The following is a 21,834-nucleotide window of genomic DNA, read 5'->3' as shown; positions in this document are numbered from 1 at the left end:
ATATGAAAGCCCACCGCATCATGTCTCTAGTCATTTTTGCTACCCTTCTTGGAATCATCTGCATTGTACTCTTTTGAGGTGAAATAATTCATAATATTGTGTTTTTCTCTGTGATATCAAGATCAGAAACTCTGCCTTATTATAAAGTTTAAGAATATGCCAATTAGCCTCTAACTCATTTAGACTTTAGACCTTGAAATGATAGTCTGGAATAGCTCTTTTCATTCCAATATTGCTTTTCAGCATATGTCCACCATGCTGCAAATCAAATGAGGTTATGGTGGATTTTCCTTCCATTTATGACAATACAAAAATTAGGGTCTCAAGCCTACAGAGTTCTTAAAGAAGTTTTCAACTTCCTTCTCCCCTCCCACTTTCTGTGTGAAAATAAAGAACTACACCTTTTCTTTTGAAGCCAATGGTACAAGCTTTGATAACAATTAACTCACCCTCCCAATTTCCTTGGCACCCTCCCAACTCGTCAATGGCATGTACTATGGTCACTGAACTATCAACACATAAAACTTCTGCTTAGTATTTTAATAGTTGGTAGAATATTATTACTTTAAATGGAAACAGCTTCATTTTCAGTGCATAGATCATTAACTTTTTGTTATGCTGGAGCTTACTTGGAAAAATAATTAACAACTTTAAAGAAACCTTGTCTTACCTCCCACCAGTTTTAAAGATTAGATCTGCATTAGGTGCTCCCTTCGGATGCTGGTAACGAGGCCGCCGTTCACGATTAGTATTTGCTGGAGCTGGACGCTGTGCCAAAGACTGTAACATCTCTGTAATGTCATACAAAAAGATTAAACAGTTGTTGCTCCTTTTTTTATTAAGTGGAATACACAACTTAAATAATATAGTAACATTTTTGAAATGCTTATAAACCAATTATTAAACAATACTTTGATTCATACTTTCATATATTTGCGGGCAAAACTTTCCTCAGGACAGACAACTGATGTCCATAACGGATTCTTTTTAAAAACACTTTTGAAATTGAATAGGCAATTTTGATATTTCCAAACTATACCATGAGGTGTACTCTGATTTCCATCTGCTGCTGGATGTTCAGATAGGAGCAGTTGCCAGCCATGCTTTTCATCATTCATACTTGGCAACAAAGCTATGACCTTTTCTTTCAGATACTGGAACCTGCTTTGATCATCCACTTTTATGTCAATTGATATTGAACCACTGCAGTGCTATAAGAGGCTACCCTCTAAAAACATCCACAAGCAACAGCAAGTGTAGAAATGAGCTGCCCACTTAAGCACTTACAAATAATTCTGCTAAACTTTCTTCGTAAGAGAGTGAAAAACCGGTTACCTACATTTCGTAACTGTTGTTCTTCGAGATGTGTTGCTCATGTCCATTCCAAGAAGGTGTGTGCGTGCCGCGTGCACAATCGTTGGAAAGTTTCTCCCCTAGTGGTACCTGTCGGGTCAGTGCGGGCGCATCCTGGAATGGCACCTCCATGGTGCTGTATATAGGGCCCTGCTGACTAGACGCCTCCTCAGTACCTTCTTGCTGGAAGGCTCCGAGAAGGGGGAAGGCAGGTAGGTCATGGAATGGACATGAGCAACACATCTCAAAGAACAACAGTTTTTTTCTTTGAGTGCTTGCTCATGCTGATTCCAAGTAGCTGACTCCCAAACTGACCAAAAGAGAAGGGTTGAGAGCTCATGGAATCACTGACTGAAGTACAGCTCTGCCAAATGCTGTGCCATCTTTGGCCTGCTGAGTAATAGCATAATGCGAGGTGAACATGTGGATTGATGACCAGGTTGCGGCCCTGCAGATTTCCTCTGTAGGGATCTGCAACAAGAAAGCTGCCAAGGAAGCCTGAGCCCTTGTGAAGTGCAAAGTCAGTGCTGGGGCTGGCACCTTAGCCATGTTGTAGCAGGTCCTGATACTGGAGATGATCCAAAAGGAGATCCTCTGGGATGATATCGGGAGACCTTTCATCCTATCCGCTATAGCGATGAAGAGTTGGTTTGATTTACGAAAGGGCCTAGTCCCCGCTCTATAGAAATCGAATACCCCTCCTGACATCTAAGGAATGGGAGCTTCATTCTCTGTTATTGGTATGTGGCTTTGGGAAGAACACCAGGTGAAAGATGTCCTGGTTTGTGTGAAACTGGGACACCACCTTAGGAAGGAAGGCTGGGTGGAGTTGCAATTGAACCTTGCCTTTGTAAAACACTGTATGGAGGGGTTGGATGGCAAAGCCTTGAGTCAGACACCCTTCTGGCTGAGGTAATCGTGACCAGGAATGCCACCTTCCAGAGAGGTGGAGGAGCAAACATATCACTAAGGGTTCAAAGGGAGGTCCCATTAATCTGGTGAGTATCAGGCTTAGGTCCCATGCTGATTTCGGACAGTGAACCTGAGGGTAGAGTCTGTCCAGGCCCTTGAGAAAACAGGTCACCATTAGATCAGCAAAGAATGATCATCCATCCACTCCTGGGTGGAATGCAGAGATCGCTGCCAGGTGTACCTTTATGGATGATATTGCCAGCCCTAGTTATTTTTAAGTGTAGTAGATAATCCAAGATGAAGGGCAGTGATGATTGCATTGGAGGAGTGCCCTTTTGTGTCACCCAATTGGAAAATCTTTTCCATTTGGTCAAATATGTAGCCCTGGTGGATTCTGGAAGGTAAGATGCTTCCAGATGTGCGAGTGAGTGAGAGAGTCAGAAGTCCCACAGTTTGAGGGCTTCCTGGAACAGGGGAGAGGAGCATGCTCCATCCTGTCTGTTTATATAGAACATCGCTGTCATATTGTCTGTCATGATTGACACGCATCTATCCTCTAGGTGAGGCTGGAAGGTTTGACATGCCAAGTGAACTGCTCTCAGCTCCTTGACTTTGATATGTAGCAACAACTCTGCTGGGGAGACCAAAGGCCTTGGGTCCTGAGTGTCCCTAGGTGCGCTTCCTATCCCAACTCGGATGCATCCATGGCCAGAGACAATGATGGTTGGGGTCTGGAAAAGGGGACTCCTGCGCTGTTGTGGTGGGAAAATGACTCAAGTCCTTTATGATGGCGCACACAGTCCCAAAGCAAGACTCCAGCAGAAGTGCCCTGGTCTGAACTGAATCTAAGACTGCTCCTATAAATTCTATTCTCTGGATAGGGGATAATGTTGATTTGGGCACATTTAGCTGAAGCCCCAGTTTGTTGAAGGTCGACTGGATCAGGTTGACGTGTGCCTCTACTTGTGCCTTGGAGTAGCCCTTGACCAGTCAGTCATCTAGATACGGGAACACCTGTACCTGTTGTTTCCTTAGGAAAGTGGCGATGACCACCATACACTTGGTAAAATCTCAAGGGGCTGCCGACAGTCTGAAGAGACAGGCTGTAAACTGATGAGTGTAGTTTATCATGAATCTGAGGAACCTTCTGTGAGAGGGGACTATTGAAATGTGAAAATAAGCGTCCTTCAAATCAAGGGTGGTATACCAGTCCCCTGGATCCAGGGAGGGGATGATCGTGGTCAGGGAGACCATGTGGAACTTCAGCTTCTACATGAATCTGTTGAGGTTTCACAGTTCAAGATAGGTCTGAGCCCACCCTTCACCCCAGCTTCCCTTGGCCTTTGGGATTACGAAATATTGGGAGTAGAACACCTTAATTCCTGAGGAATCTCCTGTACTACTGCTGCTTGTAGGAGCTGCTGCACTTTTTGTATAAGGAGTTGCTTGTGAGAGGGTGGGAGAGAAGAAAATTGGAGAGAATATCCCAATTCTACCATGCGCAGCACCCAAGCATCCAAGGTGATCTGAGCCCATGCCCAGTAGAAATGGGATAGACGATTCAGGAAATAGGAGGAAGGATCCTGGATTTGGTGCATTACCCCCTCAAAATGATTGCTTTGAGCTAGACGGTTGCCTTGCCAAGCCCCAACCCTGGTTAGACGGGGGTTGTGCTGTCCTGTGCCTGTTATTCCTGCCTCTCCTTCCAGAGTGATCCTCTCTCTGTTGTGCAGGATAAAAACGTGGGGCAGGTTGGGGTTTGAAGTACTTTCTCTGGGTGCTCGGCATATGTAGACCCAAGTATTCCACAGTAGACCTGGAATCCTTCAGGCTGTGCAGTTTGGAGTCTGTTTGCTACGAAAACAATCCTGAACCCTCAAATGGCAGGTCCTGGATCATTTGTTGGACCTCTGGAGGAAGGCCCAACACTTGTAGCCATGAACTCCTTCTCATAGCAATCACCAAAGACACTGTCCATGTGACTGAGTCTGACACATCCAAGGCTGCCTGCAACGTAATCCTCGCCACAGCCTTTCCCTCGCCCTATTCAACGATTGCCATGAACTCCTATCTGGAGTCAGCCAGGAGCAATTCCTTGAATTTTGTCATAGGTTTCCCAGAAGTTGAAGTTGTAGTGGTTCAGAATCGCCTGCTGGTTGGCGGTGTGAAGCTGGGGCCCCCCGAGTGGAGTACACTTTCCTACCAAAGAGATTCAGCTTCTTTCAGTCCTTGGACTTAGGCATTGGTACCTGTTGTCCTTGACTCTCTTTGTCATTTGCCACTGCTACCACCAATGACTCCAGCTGTGGGTGGGTAAAGAGATACTCATGCCCTCTGGAGCAGGCAAATTTTTTAGTTCTATCCCCTTAGCTGTAGGGAGGATAGATGCTGGTGTTTGCCACGGTGTCCTACTCTTAGTGCTGGCTTGTATTGTCTTTATAAGGGATAATGCTACCCTCAAGGGTCCTCTGGTGCCAAAATATCCACCATAGGGTCTTCTGATTCCCACATTTCCTCTGCTTGGAGACCAGGTTTTTGGCCACCTTCCATAGTAGATGGGCTCTATTATTCACTGGTGGTGGCACAGTCGAAGTCCCCAACAACACCTTGTCAGGAGAGGACGATGACGACAGTCTGGGTGGGACTGGGTCTTCCTGTCCCTGGGGTTGTCAGGCTCAGTACCGGGATCCCCGCTGGTACCAGTGTCTACACCACACTCTGCGTTTCCCTTGGCGCCAAAGTCGTCATCCCTTTCAGTGCCACAGGACCTCTGATGGCTGAGGGGGCCGTGCTGGTGAGGCGACCAAGTAAGACCATATAGAAGAGAACCCCTGAGCCTGCCACTGAGCTGCCCATGGTCCCATGAAGGGGTTCTACCCCTTCTCCTGCCTGTAGCAGCATCCCTGTAACTGGTGCCAACTGTGCCTGGAGATGCAGAATTCAGGCTCAAAGCCAGATGCCCGAGACTCTGAGTGCAGTGACCATGGCAATGCTGAGCAGGACAGAGCCAGGGAGTGGTGCTGGGGAGAAGGTGACCAGTGCTGCTTCATGGCAGGCTTGCCTCTAGACAGCACTGCACTTTGTTGTGGTGCTGGAGGTCTTGACTCCTGTTCCTCCATCCTGGCAGGAGATTGCTGTGCTATCATGACTAGCAGGTCCCTAACCGTCTCAAATGTGTCTGGGGTGGAAGGAGAGTGCAGCTCTCCCATACGGGTGAGTCCACTGGCACCGGACTCAACGGTACCCTCTGCGGGACTTAAGTCTATAGTGCTGGCCCCAGTGAGGAAGGTGCCATCATGGGAGGCACAATTATCCTCTCTCCCTGCAACCTTTACTGTAAGTGAATGTTCCTTCTCAGTTTTCTTCTGCCTTTTGTGAGGTACCGAAGAGTGGGAATGGTGATGGGTCTTTAGTGCTGAGGGTCTTTTAGTTCAGAGTCCTTCTTTGGTGCTGTAGCCTCTCAGAGAGGCTGGCGCACTTTGCACCAAGGTACTGGATGCAAAGTCCGAGTGGTTCGGTGAGGGCTGAGAGCTGCCTCCATGAGGAGTTACTTCAGTCTAACACTCCAGTCCTTTTTGGTCCTTGGCTGAAAACCCCTGCAAATCTTGCACGGGTATGCCTGATGAGTTTCCTCTAGGCACTTCAGACAGTATTCGTGGGGACTGTCCTTTGGCATAGGCTTGTGGGAGGTCCCGCGTGGTCTGAATTCTAGGGACCGAGGCATACCCCGGTACGGGGGTAATTGGGGGAGCCCCCAAATTTAATGTATCTAATTACAAAATAAGCTAATTCTAATCTACTATTTAGTGGTAGAGAGTCATCAAACCTGTAGAGGAATGTTTGCCAACGGGAGAAGGCAAGAAGCGCCAACGAATGTCACAGGCGGTAAGAAGGAACTGAGTAGGCAGTGGGTCACCAGGGTCCTATATACAGCGCCATGGAGGCACCACTCCAGGGGGCATCCACACTGACCTGATGGGTACTGCTAGGGAAACGCCTTCCAACGACTGTGCACATAGTGCGCACATACCTACTTGGAATCAACATGAGCAAGCACTTGAATTAGTATTTATCTAACATGAGCTAAAGTAAATGGCTATTTAATTTGATAATCAGCGTCTTTATTAGCACACCATGATGACCGTCTACCTTCACAGACCAGGAGTAGTTGGTATATGAACATGTTTATTTGAAATTATTTCTGACAGTCCACCTGTGCAAGGATATTCATTGCTCAGCAAACATGAACAGATGGAATAAACGAAGGAGAAAAGTGGAATAAGATGTTAATTAGATTACTTTTGAAAGTCTGCTCTGTCTGGTTCTCTAATCTTTGGTAATCTCATTCAAGACATGTCCAGCATGTTAGAAACCGCTGTGTAACATACTGGTAGAATTTTGCACTGGTTATAGTAATGAAAACTAAAGTCAATTAATGAGTTTTCATCATGTTTACAAATATGGGAAGTTTAATGAGTATGATGGATGCTCCACCCTTACCATTTACTGTGAAATTATCATTTTAAATGTTCAATCAAAGTTATTATTAATATGTGACATCCAATTTTTGGGGATTTGGTAGCTACTGGTTATTAAAACATGGTATACATAAGAATGGCCATACTGGGTCAGACCAATAGTCTGTCTAGTCCAGTATCCTATCTTCCAGCAGTGGCCAAGTGCCCCAGATGCTTCGGAGGGAATCAACAGAACAGGGCAATTATCGAGTGATCCATGCCCACTCATCCAGTCTCAGCTTCTACGAGTCAGAGGTCTGGGACACCCAGAGCATGGGGTTGTGTCCTGACCATCTTGACTAATAGCCATATATGGATCTATCCTCCATAAATTTAGATCTAATTCTTTTTTTAAACCCAGTTATACTTTTGTCCTTCACAACATCCTTAGGCAACAGACTGCACAGGTTAACTGTGCATTGTGTGAAGTTCTTCCTTATGTTTGTTTTAAATCTACTATTAATTTCATTGGGTGACCCCTTGGTTCCTGTGTTATATGAAGGGGTAAATGACACTTCTTTATTCACTTTCACAGCACTTTTCATGATTTTACAGACCTCTATCATATCCCCCCATAACCATCTTTCTTCTAAGATGAACAGTCCCAGTCTTTTAATCTCTTCTCATATGGAAGCTGTTCCATAACCCTAATATATATATGTACACATTTATCAAATTTATTTATCAAATACAGAAATGTGGCTTATTGCTTTATTACTTACAGCTTATGTTAGAGCGTGGAAGTGGAAATCACCTCTATTAACAACAAAGGAAGAATTGTGGAGGCATTAAACGGAGAAAAGCGTCTTAGCTGGACTACCATCCACTTTATTAGGTTTGGCCCTGGTTATCACCAGAGTATGCCAAGGAAAGTGGAATCTGACGGAACATATTGAATTTACTAGGGTATGGGGTTATATCTGGTTTGCTGATTGCTTTGTAGGACTCATTTTGCCTGTTCCAAATCACGAACTAAATATGAATTTATTTTTAAAAGATACATAATTAGTATAAAATATTTATCCTGTCAATATATTCAGATACCCTCCTTTAGAATGCTAAATTGCAGGAGAAGTAATGACATTTCCATCAACTTCAACAATGCTAGTATGAACCAATCACCACTATTAGGTTAAGGCTAAGGCAATCATTTAATATATGTATGCTGTAAAATCTAATATTACACCTTCACTCAAGTTGCACACAATCCATTTCCCTTGCATCTGACTGGTTCCTGTTCCTACTGCTTTGCAAATGATAGCACAGACATGGAAAATACTAATGAACTTTGAGAGTTCTGTAGCACTTTAAAGACTAACAAATTTAATTTCAGCAGGCATAAGCTTTCGTGGACTTCAGCCCACTTCCTCAGATGCAGTTGGTAGAAATAATACAGCAAATATTGGCAACATATATATATGGTTGTCATTAGGCCTCAAGTACCTGGCTTTCATCCACCTACCCCATTGTTGTCTATGCCTTTGGATATGTATATGTTGCCTCCTATATATGTTGCCAATATTTGCTATATTATTTCTACCAACTGCATCTGAGGAAGTGGGCTGAGGCCCACAAAAGCTTATGCCTGCTGAAATTAAATGTGTTAGTCTTTAAAGTGCTACAGAACTCTCGTTGTTTTTACTGTATATAGACTAACACGGCTACCCCTCTGGAACTAATGAACTATGTTGCTAGGCTACAGAGTATCAGGTAAACTCCTTTTTTCTTTGGTATGATTTCCCTAAATGTAATAATTTTATATCTCAAGGTGTTTAAAAATAACTCAAAACTCAGAGCAATATAATTAATCCCCCAAAATTTACCTAACCTGTATGTGCTAGTTTCATATTCCAGTGAGATTCTTAGGGGTTCTCACAACCAGCATTGTGCATGTTGGAACATACAGCAGCAGAGTGGAGTTGGTAGCAGCAGACACACATCTAGGGACTGAATTTCCATAGATCATTTACTCTAGGAATAAAACAAACAGTTCTTTAGAAAGATAATTTCATACCCTGATAGTCCTCTTGTTCTTGCCGTTCATTAATATCCAGGGTGAGCTTTTTCATTCTCATTCTCTCCTCTTGCTCAGCTTGTTGTTGACTCCAGTGGTTGGCAGCAAGTTGGGAAGACATTGGCACATTTAGGATCTTAAACTGAAAGAAAAAATAATCTCTTCAAGCGCACATCACACTTTACTTCAAAGAGAACAAAAAGACTAATTATGATAAGAATTGTCTTAAGTTGAATTATTATTTCCGAACAACCTTGAAAATAGACACTCATTGAACAGGTTTCTGCGGGAAAAAGTATGCTCCTTATTTTCATCTATGTTCAGATACAAAAATGAAACACTGGAAACTACAGGACTACTAAATTTTAAAGCCTAATATTAGATACAAGTAGAATTCTGCATTGGACAAACAGGTATATTTAGTGTAACTAAGTAAGCTCTCAGTAAGTTTATCCTTGTAAATAAAGCCTTTGCATTTTCTCTTGGTGGCAAACAAAAGGTAAAATACAACTCACTGTTGTATCCAAGCCATCAGCCAAGCTATTAAATCAATGTACATGCATATGTACATTGCAAGAGTAAAAATGTATTGAAAAACATGTAATGAATCACAATTAGTATACGAATCAAGACGCATTTGGATATTCTCCTGGTACAGATTGGAATGTTCAATACTTTATTTCTCAGTAAATGTCAGTACTGTGAAAATACATAAAACCAATACTCTGCAAAGGTGGCATATAACTGGCTGATAAAGGTTTCGTGAGGGTATCTGGTGAGATCATATAGGTCTTGTGCTAGATTTAGATTCATCATGGTTGGCACAGGAAGGTGAAAGCTGCACCTCCCAGTGAAATCAAGACCTTCTACTCTTCAAAGGGATTAAACCACCAGGAAGGGCAGGTGGTGTTTCTACCATCACCAGTCATTGGTTGTTACACAGGAAATCCGCCCCCAGCAGAGGGACTTGTAAGTCAGTGCTCAACGAGCGTCAGCCCCATCTGGTGTACACTTTCCATTTTATGAATATTGCCGGCTCCTTACTGACCCCCTTGCTAGAGAGAAGATTACATCAACATATGCAGCTGCTACCTCTTCCCCAATGAACTTTCTGTCACTAGTGATCCTACATGCTGGTTTATGCCTGCAGAACCTGGTGTAAACCAGAGGTGAACCTTGCCCCTTGTGTGAAAATTCCTCTCTCCTGAGGTATAATTGCTGCGATTTCCAAAGGAGCTTACGGGAATCAGATGCCCTAACTCCCCTAAGATTCTTTCAAAATCCCAGCCATTATGGCCAGAGGGAGAAAATATTAAGGAAACATTAAAAGAGAGAAATAATTTTTAAACTTATTTTTTATTCAAAGTGGAAACACTAGCCTTCAGAAAAGCCCGTTAATCCTAAAGTCTGTGAGCGTACCTGGGAAACTGCCATTTGTCCCTCTAAAACCATGTCCATTTCCACTCCAATGGATAATTATGAATGAAAATGGATAACTGACTGCTAGAAAAATGGATTAAAATAATCAATCTCATGAATAACATCAATCAATAATGAATGGGAATTATTTTCAAGTTTTTGCTTGCTATTGCCAATCTGAGGTCTGTTTTATAGGAACGAAAATGAATGGCAGCCAATTTGCAAGATTTCTTGTCATTGACAAAAATTGCAATGCAAAAATGTATATTATAATTACTTTCTACAGAGAAGATGCACTGTAAAAGCAAAATTCTCATAGCAAATCCAATATACTTAATGCAGTAAAACAGAATTACTGTGAAATCTCACAGTACCCATTCCATAGCAACTCTTCCTCTGTTTGCAGGTCATTGCTGTGTGCAGGAAATCATTCTGTTGCCAATGAGTACTCATGCATCTACATTTGAAAAACAGTTAATTTATGGAGGAAAACTCAACCAACTGTTGATTGCAACAGTTAAGCCTGGCTGTTACAGAGACCTGGGAAAGAACTGTCAAGTAGAACACTCATTTAGATGGAGGAGGGGGAAAAAGTGTTTTGAATAAACCAAGAAAACATTGTAGGGATTATCAAGAATTCTGGATAAGAAGCAGCTCTTAAAATTCAAACTTAGATAACAGATGTAAGAGAAAAGCAACCAAGTCAAATTAAATTATATCTTTTTGCCATTAGCTGTCTTGCCCCCTTCCCCGATGCCAAGGGTATGATGTTCTCTCTTGCATGCTCTACGCTCCCTCAATCCTTATCAAGGCAGTCTGTTGGTGTGCTTGGCATGCTGACTCAGATCACATGGCAGTTACTGAAACAAATCAGGACTGCCCAGCAGCTACAGCCTCTTTGACTTTCCCTTTGAAACAGTATACAGAAGGTAGATTGGAAACGTCTATTACTGTGAGACGGGGAGAATAGAACAAAGTGACAGTCAATGAAATTGAAAAGGACAAATTAAAATCTGATAAAAATAAATATCTTTTCCTTATAGCAGACAACTAGATTAAAGAATTCATTGCCACAATATGTTGTTCAGGCCAAGAACTTAGCAAGATGCAAAGAGGACTGGACATTCATATGGGTAACAAAATAATCAGAGTCATAATAATAAATACTTAAAGAGTTTTTAAAATGAGAGAAACCTCATGCTTCAGGGCTTAACCTAATCTTTAACTACAAGGAGGAGGCTTCCCTGGGAGAATGGCTTATCCAGTATCTGCCTACCATGGGATTTTTTTGCCCCTTCCTCGAAAACAGCTGATACTGGTCATTGCTGGAGACAGAACAGTGGACTAGATGGACCTGATCTTGTCTGACTATTACTATATTCCCTTCCTTTTCCTAATGAATTACCCCCATGAGATGACATTGTGATATGGCTCGAAGTCTTGACATCAGGCTTTCATGGTTCTAACTCACTCCTGCTAACCTTGAGTGAGGAGCCACACAACTCTGTTACGGTAGCAGGTAGGTAACAAGCACTAGTCAGTTGTGAGATGCTGCTTCTGCTGGTCTCCCTTCCATTCCTTTTTCTTGCAGCACATGACTAACAAGGGGCTAAAATTTGGGGCCCCTGCTCCTAATGTCCTCCAGAGGACATTAATTCTGATCACCTGCCTAACAGCAATCAATTGTGAGCCATGCCACATACTGCTCCTCTTCTGCTCATATGGTACACTAATGGCGTGAAGTCTGTCCGGATATTGGGATCTGGGCCCAGCATTTGGAGATGGTCTGGATCCTAACAATCCAATATTAATCCCCCACTGAAAGGAGGTACAATATGAACTAGCATCATCATGGAGTGCTTTTTATACAGAAAAAAATAAAATTCCAGTTACCAAGACCAGTCTCTTCTGCAGCTCAGATAAAATAAATACCACAGCGTTCAAACCAAATCTCCAGCACGACAGTGATTAGGCTGACATGGTAGGACATTACTACTACAGTTTACTTCAGATAATTTTAAATAAAACTGAAAAAAAAACCTTACACAGGTATTTAGTAAATTGTTGTCCTCATTAATCAGATGTAATTGCACAATTCCAGATGCCTTCATTCAGTGGAAACACCACAGGTAAACAGTTTCTATGCTACAGTTGAACTCTATACTTACTCTGTAATGGCTAATGCTGATTGCCTACTGATTGCTAGGTTTGGTAGATGGGAAGCTAATTTACTGGACAGCCAGATTTGTCTAAGGCAGTTGTTCAGTCCTGCCAGTCTATTTTAAGTCTATTTAAAATAAAATTTAAAATATTTTTAAAATTCTATTTTAAAATAACATGTATATTATATATATTACTTGTGTCAAAAGGCAAAAAATTCATATGCAATATTTTGACAGCAGACATACCACCTATTAAGACTTCCCTCATTTCAAAATTCAGTGCATATTATACTCTCACAGATTTCAGATTCACTCAGTACTGTATGAAGGAACAATTCTTTTCTTTTCAACTCCACCTCTTCTATTCTGCTTATTTTTCTTTTAAAACTGACTACTAGAATATGTTTTTTCTGAACGCAAATTTGTAGACAGAAAAGACTTTCATTGACTCAATGACCAAAGTATTCTATAAGGAAACACATCTTATATTTCTAGAACCACCAAAATGTTTTGCCAGGAAGAGCCTACTCCCAAAAGCAAATACTGAGTGGGGAAAAAAAAAATATTCAGAACAAGATCAGCTTTCTTTTTCAAACCACAAAATGCCAGAGCGACATTTTCCTCTCACATACACTATGATGGTCCCAAAAAACTTAATATTTTACAAAATCCCACCTAAATTATCCTGAAACAATTCATAATGAAGAGTTTCCCAAGACCTCTCTCTTTTTGGTTCATTAATGACTACAGTTAGAACTTTGGACAAAAAGAGTTCTACAAATTTAAAATTAACACAACTCCCAGAAAAACAAAATACAAGGAAATGCTTTTTACATGAATGCCAAAGGAAATAAAAAAGTTAACTGTTATTACTAAGCCCAGGTAACTACATAAACACACAAATAATTCATTCTTTACTAAAAGTAATTCAAAATTTAATGACAGATCAATCCATTGACATGAAAACAGAATTCTCAAGTTTGGAATAAGACTTGTGATCACAGAAGTTGGTATAAAAACTCTTTTACCAGTTAACAGTTTCACGCTAAATAGCACAATTACTATCATATGTACATTTGGAATGAAATATTTATTTAGATAAAACAGACACCATTATAAGTTCTTGCACGAATGTGTACACACACAAAAAATGTTAATATACAAATCTGTATTTTCCCCTCTAATAGTTTTATAAAAAGTATATTGCTACCATTCCAAGCATCATAACTAGTTCAAGAAAAAGAAGAGGTCCCAAAACACTGTTCAGGAGATCAAAAGAGAAGAAGTGGTAAAATGGAATCTTGTTAATCTACACACAAAATTGCGCCCTTTTCTCACCTCTCAGCAAAGATTTAACAGACAGTAAAAGTGATGTCTCGTACGACTAATATCTCATTACTTCTACAAAAACTCCTACACCTTAGTCAGATCAGTACCTTAATGAACACAGTGTATTTTATGATGTGTTCTCCTTTCATTGTGTGTCTTCACTTAATAAAATCATAAGACTCAGTAATTTGCAAAGTGTCTCCAAGTCTATGCAAGTTAAGGTGTTTCTACAGTATTTGCCAAAACCACTCTTCTGTCCCCAAAATAACAGACAATTGTTTTAATTAAAATATTTTTTTCTAAGACCATTTTACCCAAACCACAAAAACCTCAGCCTGCACAAAATGTGTAATGTAATGTTAACAGTATTATATTGTGATGCTATGTGTAAAATACCTTATTTAAGTTAAACTCTGTCATATCCAGCAGAGCATTAAAGGATCTTATAATGAACACATCTGGTGTGTATAAACAAGCTGTGTAGCCAGTCTATATCTGGTACAGGAGTACAGTACATGGTATCAGGAGTAAACTAAGAAAAGAAACAGAAGGAAAACAGCAACAAAGGTTGAAGGATTTCATGTCATTTTTCAATGCCCCACAGAACTTCAGCTTTGACAAATCTTCAGAATAGACAGACTGGAAACAGTATTTTACAATATTTTAAATTGCAAACAAACTCCACAAAGAAACTGGAGATATACTGATATCTTCTCTAATTTATGCTACAGGGAAGCAAATAAAGCATATCTTTAAATCCTTTGACCTTCCTGAAGACAGTCATAAAGATGCCTATGAAAGGGTTCTGGCTATGTTAGATGGATACTTTGTACCTCAGAGAAATGTGGTTTATGAAAGAGTATGTTTTCACCAGAGAATACAAAAACCAGGAGAAAATGTCAAATGTTTTGTAAGATCTCTGAATACATTGACTGCAACTGTGATTTTGGGAATGCAAGACATGAAGATATCAGAGATGGGTTGGTTATTGGGTTAATAAATAAAAACCTTTCACATCAGCTAAAATTGAAGAGAGATTTAACTTCAGCCACAGCTATACAGATAAAAAGAAGTCACAATTAGTCAAATTGAAAAAATGGGCAGGGGCTACCTGAAAAACCTAAAGCTAGTTTAGAAGCTTGATAGACATTTGAGTGTTAAAAGTCATCATTATAAAACACAAAAGGCAAGAAGAGAACTACCAGGCTAAGAGGGACAAATTCCAGCCTTCATGAACAATGTGTGGAAAAAGTCAAATCCCAAGAGATGTCCTGCCAGAGGCACCTGGGTATTACCTACACGAAATATGAACATTCTGCAGGTGTGTGCTACACCAAAGGAATCAGGGAGTTCACTCATATTACAGACAACCAAGGAACATTGTTTCTGGAATCTATCACTTGTGACAACATAAAGCTTGTCTGGAGAGTGAAACTGAACATTCATGGCAAGACTGACTTTAAACTGACTGAGCAGCTAATGTCATAGTCATCTCAGAAGAGATTTACAATGACCTTCAGCCTCTCCCACAGCTGAAGTCACCAAACAAGCTCTGACTAGCCCTGGAGGTATTCTGAACTGCATGGACCAGTTTATCACAGAAACAACTTACAAAGACAAAAGCTATGCATTCAGAACACCTGTCATCAAAGGATCACTGAAGAACCACCTCTTACCCACAGCATGGCAGTCAGGATGGACCTACTGACAAAGGTGGAAGAACTCAAAGGAGGATTTGATATTGGACTTTTGAAAGGAGATTCAGTACAAATCAACAAAGAAAATGCTGCATCATAGAATGTACGAACACCTCTACCACAGAGACTTTGGATGAGACAATCTGCAGATCTATGCAAATTAAGAGTGCATCATTATCTGATTGTCAGACTATTTTTCCAGGCATATAGAAATAATATACTTGAAAGACATAATATGTCGAAGTGTTATCAAGAAACGAAGTGCACTTTTGCTCACTTCAGTATTCCGAAACTAGTGACAGACAATAGAGGACAATTCACAGCAGCAGAATTAAAGTAATTCTGAATTAAATATGATTTTGATCATATTACTAACACACCACATTACCCCCCCCCCCAAGTGAATGGAGAGGCTGAGAGAGCAGTACAGACAGCCAAGAAAATCCTACAGCAGGAAGATCCATTCCTTGCTCTACGGAGTTACAGCTCAACACCAAAAGCAGCTACTAGATATAGTTCAGCACAACTTCTGATGGGAACACAACTCAGAATTGCTGTTCCAACTTTGGAAAAGAATATTCAGAGAACTGCTGGGTCTAGAACCTGGTGACTGTGATTATGTCAAACTGGATGAAGAAAATGGATGAACTCCAGCTGTCAAAGAAAAAGAATTCAGTGCCCAAATTATACGTGATTGAGACCAACACTGGAGAGTTCAACAGAAACCATATATATCTAGTTTGTTGCTCAGAAAGAACAATTAAACCAAACTTTACAGATGGCAGATGCTGAACAAAGCAACGGTGACTCAAGGATACCAAACTCACCATAGTCAGTCGTTGAAGCTAATGAATAGCCAGATGACCAAGCTGTTACAAGTTTGGGTCGCATAATTAGAAAATCAGTACGATTCAGAGACATTTAACAGACGTAATAAAAGTTCAAAGACAACTGGATAGTGTAAATTTTGTAAATAGTAGAGCTTAAAGAAAATATAATGAAACATTAAACTATGTTGTACTGTTCAGCCACTAGGTGGCGCTGTGTGTAAAATACCTTATTTAAGCTAAACTTGGCCATATCTGTCAGAGCATTAAAGGATTTTATGATGAATACATCTGGTATGTATAAGCAAGCTCTGTGGCTAGTCCATATCGGATACAGGAGTACGACAGAATGGAGATAAGTTGCCCCATGTCTTGGAGCTTGAAGATGGAACAAAACCCCAAACTATGTTATTTACAATCATTTAAAGGAGAAAAAGTTATATGGAAAAATATTTAACAGTTTTTCTTGCTATGATTTTCTTTAATGAGGATGACAGACTAGGAGGAAGATGTTACTATGTAATTCCAAACCATGCAGTGATAAAAACACACACGACCAGAATAGAACCAACATTTACAATAACCCAATTTCTAATGGTAGATGGATACATATGAGCAGAATTGTTGTCAGGAGAACTTAATATACTAAAAATGAGACAAGAACAAATAGTTCTGTAATTCCTTCCTCCAAATATCAGGAATAATACTAACCTAGGATTCTAGTTTTGTGGCATACTGAGCCTGTGGCCCAGTAAAACAGCAAACACAATACTGTTGTACTAAGCACAGTGACATCCATTTTCCCTCACTTCCTCTCCTATAAAACATCACTCTTAATTGCTGGAACCACCACCTGGAAGGTTTTATCATTTACTCCTAGTGGGGAGTAGTTGTAGCAAGACTGGTCCAGCTCCTTTTTATTTTCCTCTTGGAGCAGTTGCAACACAATCACGGATTTATCATTAGCGCTCTATGTCAACTTGATACTGGAAGCTTTTCTTGTTCCATTCAGCCAAAACAGAAGAGAAGGGAGGTCACAATCTCACCTGAATAGGATTTCAGTGACCTCCTGGCAATGGAATGAATGTTCACACTGAGTGGATTTCACTCTACAACAGAAGGTGCTCGCAAAGTGAGCTGATAGTTCCCCAAGAAAGCCTAGTCAGGGGACTGCCATAGGCTGACAACTGATTTAGCCAGTGTGATGGGCAGCAAGAAAGGTGGAACCACAAGAGCTTCATGGGGAGCTGGTGGGTGCTCAGCACTTTCAGAAGCCTAACTTTAGGCAACATTTTTGAAAACCATGGCCAACATTTTTATCATTGCACCTAATTCTACGCTCCATACCACCAACCTCTTGTTGCTCCCAATGAAGTTCTCACTGAGGAGTGGCACAGGACTAGTAGCCGCAGGGTCAACAAATCACTAACGAAAAATAATGCGAAGATAATGCTTTAATGGAATAAGTTTATTGCTGATATAAAACGTAGTCTTGCTTGGTTCTTCAAACATCAAAAGCGGTTTTCAAGGGATTTTCACTAGCTTATTCAAGTCAAGATGAAATTCCTTTATAGCATAGGTTCTTTAAAATTCAGTTCTACTCTGAAACTTGAGTAAAAATAGCACTCTGGGCTTCTATGTTTCTTATTTCATGGATTTCCATATACAATGTGCTTAGTTTACAAATAAACATTTTTCCAACCACCAGATCACAATACTCAACCTGTGCCCCAAAAGCCAACATAGATATTCTTTCCTTCTCAATCACACTAGTTCGGCAGGGCAAATCCAGCTGTTACTGACACACGAAAAATTATCTTCAAGCTATGTCCTCAGTTATATCTTTACAACCTCGATGGAATTCCACTGATTAGTAAATCATTGTTTACCCACTAAAAACCCACTAGTTCACCTTTGCTTAGCTTCATTGATTTTACACTGCTATTAAAATTGTAAGCAGGAATTTGTTATACAGACTAAATAATGACATATGACTCTAAATATACAAAGGGAGGAGATCTATGGAATAAGGTGATGCCATTTTTAGTTACTTTTCAGAGTACAGCTGCAAATTTCAAGTATTGTACACAATATTCACAAAACTAAAGAAACGTTGCTGAAGGCCACAAAGAAATAAATTTGTCTTTCAATAAATCATACAAACCTGGAATGACTGGATAATTAAAAAAGCCTTGTTGTGATCAATATACATAGTACTAAAGCAATATTCATGCAAAGGCAAACAATCTGAATGACTGGGAAAAAACTCATGTCTTTAGGTTAACAGAAGAAAGAGGTAAGGGAGCCTGGAGTATAAAGGGAGAAGCTGGGCTTTATTTTTTTTTTGTGAGAAAAATTCTCTCTTCTATAGTGAACAGCTGGGTTTTCAACCTGTGGGTCAGGACCCAAAGCTGGGTTGCCAGAATGTTTCAATGGGTTGCGTGGCAGCTCCTGTGGCTCCTCTCCCACAGGGCTAGCTGGGCTTGCCTCCCTGCAACAGGCACTGCAGTCTCTGGGGTTCCAGCACCACTCAGGTTTGGCCCAGCCATCATGACGATGGGAGTCCGGGGAGGCCAAATTTGAGTGTGTGGCACTGCACCCCCTTGAGTCAGGTCACAACTCCATTTTCACAAATTTGGTTCAATCAGGAGGGCAGAGAAAAACCTGAGCAGTGCTGCAACCCCAGAGGTTACAACGCTCAGAGCTGAGAGCCAAGCCCAGCCAGCCCCACAGCATGGGAGCTGCAGGAGCCGCCACTGTGGGGTGAGTGCCAGGCAGGACAGAACCCTCCTCACCCCATAGAGTAGAACCCAATTAAAACCACCCTTGCCCAAAGACTATTTACTGGGTTGTGACAGGCCATAAACATTTACAAATGGGTACTGAGCCCAGAAAGGTTGAGAACCACTGCTGTACAATAAACTAGAACACGATTAGCAATGTATGGAAAGAATACATATATATTACCAATTTAGGTAGTGATGCTATTAAGAGGAAACATTAAGACTGAATACTTCTGTAGTACCAGATTCAAATCTAGTTCAAAGTGAAAATGAAGTTAGGGTCTCCATCCTAGTGCCTTAGCAGTAATTTATCCACGTCACAAAACCACAAAAGTTTGGCATGGTTGGCTGTCTTGGCTTAGTGGAGAATCCAAAGGCATTGAAGGTGAGGACTTCAGTGCTTTGGAAAGCAGATTGCACAGTACCTCCAGCCACAACCATCACTCATTTTCACCACCACAAGATTCTCCCCAAAGTGTAAAAAGAATTTTAAAAAACCATGACATACATGTATAAGAAAAGCATGTTCAGAAAATATTAGGCACTTATTTGTGTATTGTATGTATTATCTATCTAGGAATGCTCAAACATATGCACTGTATAGTTAAGTAACCAGATAACTGGGCAAGGACAGCTGCATGACTTGGGTGCTGAAAGGAAAATGGCACCAGAAAGCCAAATGCACCTAGCACCAAGGAAGACTTGGGTTTTTTGTTTTATAAAAATGGTTTCAATTTTAAGTGGTTTTAAATTCACAGCAGAGTTTTCAGTTACACTTGAGTCAAATGCAATCCAAAAGAGACTTTTTAGAAAATCACTGATTTCTGAGTTGAACAAATTCAGCTAGAATAGCAGCTCCTTCAAAAACCTAAAATAGACTTTCAGTTTCAGGTGAAGTTGTGGAGTCTGTTTTCGGGAAATTCTGTACAGGATTCAGGGTCCTGAAGATCCTGGGATCTCCCCTCCCCCATTCTTTAGTGCTTTTTCATTCATTTTAGATTAAGACAACATTCTCTATTTTGAACAGAGTGAAAAATGTTTTCCCCCGTGTAAAGGAGTATAAGGGAAAACTGAAGCATGGCTAAAAGACGCCAAGAATCAGCACTTTACTGGAAAAAGAAAACTAAGGGTGATAAAGAGTACTGGCAAATTTCTCATACCTGCCTGAGGGTAGGAAAAGCCCCAAAGGAGTATAACGTAACTACCTGGGAAACGCAGAGGTAAAGGTGGTGAAAATTCTTGCCAGCAAGTTAAAGAAATATGGGTTTGATGAATGGGCTATAAGGTGGATAGAAAGCTAGCTAGATCATTGGACTCAACGAGAAGTAATCAACAGCTCAATGTCTAGTTGGCAGTCGGTATATCAAGCAGAGTGCCCCAAGGGTCGGTCCTGGGGCCGGTTTTGTACAACATCTTCATTAATTATCTGGATGATGGGGGGAATTGCACCCTCAGCAAGTTTGTGGATGACACAAAGCTGAAGGGAGTGGTAGATACCTTGGAGGTTGGGATAGGATAGAGAGCGACTTAGACAAATTGGAGGATTGGGCCAAAAGAAATCTGATGAGGTTCAACAAGGACAAATGCAGAGTCCTGCACTTAGGATGGTAGAATCTCATGCACTGCTACAGATTGGGGACCAACTGGCTAAGCAGCAGTTCTGCAGAAAAGGACCTGGGGGTGATAGTGGACAAGAAGCTGGATATGAGTCAACAGTGTGCCCTTGTTGCCAAGAAGGCTAATGGCATATTAGGCTGTATCAGTAGGAGCACTGCCAGCAGATCGAGGGAAGTGATTATTCCCCTCTATTCAGCACTGGTGAGGCCACACCTGGAATACTGTGTCCAGTTTTGAGGGGGGATTTGATAGCAGCCTTCAACTATCTGAAGGGGGGTTCCAAAGAGCTTGGAGCTAGGCTATTCTCAGTGGTGGGAGATGACAGAACAAGGAGCGAGGATCTCAAGTTGCAGTGGGAAGGTCTAGGTTGGATATTAAGGAAAAAAAATTCACTAGGAGGGTTGGGAAGCATTGCAATGGGTTGTCTAGGGAGGTGGTGGAATCTCCATCCTTAGAGGTTTTTTAAGGTGCAGCTTAACAAAGCCTTGGCTGGGATGATTTAGTTGAGGTTAGCTGAGATGGGGGTTGGACTATATGACCTTCTGAGATCCCTTACAACCCTAATGTTCTATGATTCTATGAAAATGTTTCCCCTTAATCTACAGCTACATACAAGGTAGTCAGTTGAGATGTAAGTGACCCTCAGGGGAAATGTGGGAGGAAGTACCACTCACCTCCCCTATCTGGGCGTAAAGAAGGGGACTTGGTTCAAGGAAGAGTGGAAGATTCCATCTAACCCCAGGACAGGGAATGCTCAATCTCCTAGAGATATTGCACTGCTAAGACCTGTTCTGCAGGACAACTTGCAGAGCTCTCATGGCTGCCCCAAACAATCAGAAGTACAGGGGTGAAGAGAGCATATGAGGGGATGGAGATGAGCTGTGCTCCTAAGTATCCCTCCCCTGGGATAATGAGAAAAGAATTTATAACATGTAGATGGGAACTGATCTTTAATGTTTTTATTAAATTGTATATTGGCATGATTATTGGGATTGTTTACTGAATGAACGTGTAAAGCTTGAATTAATAATTAGTAACTGCAGATGCTCTGCCTAAAAGTGGGGTGCCAGAACAAACCAAAGTACTGCTCAGTTCTCTTTTTTGGAGGAGGGGGAGATGTTACCAATTCAGGAACCTGCCTGGACAACTTCTCAATTCTGGCTGATGCTATGAATTTTTATGAAACTTGTATCAACAAAGGACT

At 41.1% G+C, this 21,834-nt stretch overlaps 1 protein-coding gene across 5 annotated transcripts in view; it reads right to left on the bottom strand.

The window, feature by feature from the left end:
• UPF2 (UPF2 regulator of nonsense mediated mRNA decay) overlaps nt 1-21,834 on the bottom strand; it is a 127,035-nt gene that overhangs the window by 11,442 nt on the left and 93,759 nt on the right. For 4 of the 5 annotated variants that reach the window (XM_067534858.1, XM_067534861.1, XM_067534859.1 and 1 more), the window contains 2 exons: nt 8,797-8,938; nt 671-791 (listed from right to left, as the gene is read on the bottom strand). In XM_067534858.1, the coding sequence (XP_067390959.1) occupies nt 671-791; nt 8,797-8,938 (263 nt within the window). Of the gene's footprint in view, nt 1-666; nt 792-8,796; nt 8,939-21,834 lie in introns of those variants that run through there. The other variant, XM_067534862.1, reaches the window with a different exon arrangement.

The sequence above is a fragment of the Emydura macquarii genome, unplaced genomic scaffold (genome assembly GCF_026122565.2).
Source record: "Emydura macquarii macquarii isolate MOO-44397 ecotype Brisbane River unplaced genomic scaffold, CSIRO-AGI_Emac_v2 contig_3470, whole genome shotgun sequence".
Lineage (NCBI taxonomy): Eukaryota > Metazoa > Chordata > Testudines > Chelidae > Emydura > Emydura macquarii.
The sequence above is the reverse complement of the archived record's forward strand: the minus strand, read 5'-3'. Positions and strand labels throughout refer to the sequence as shown.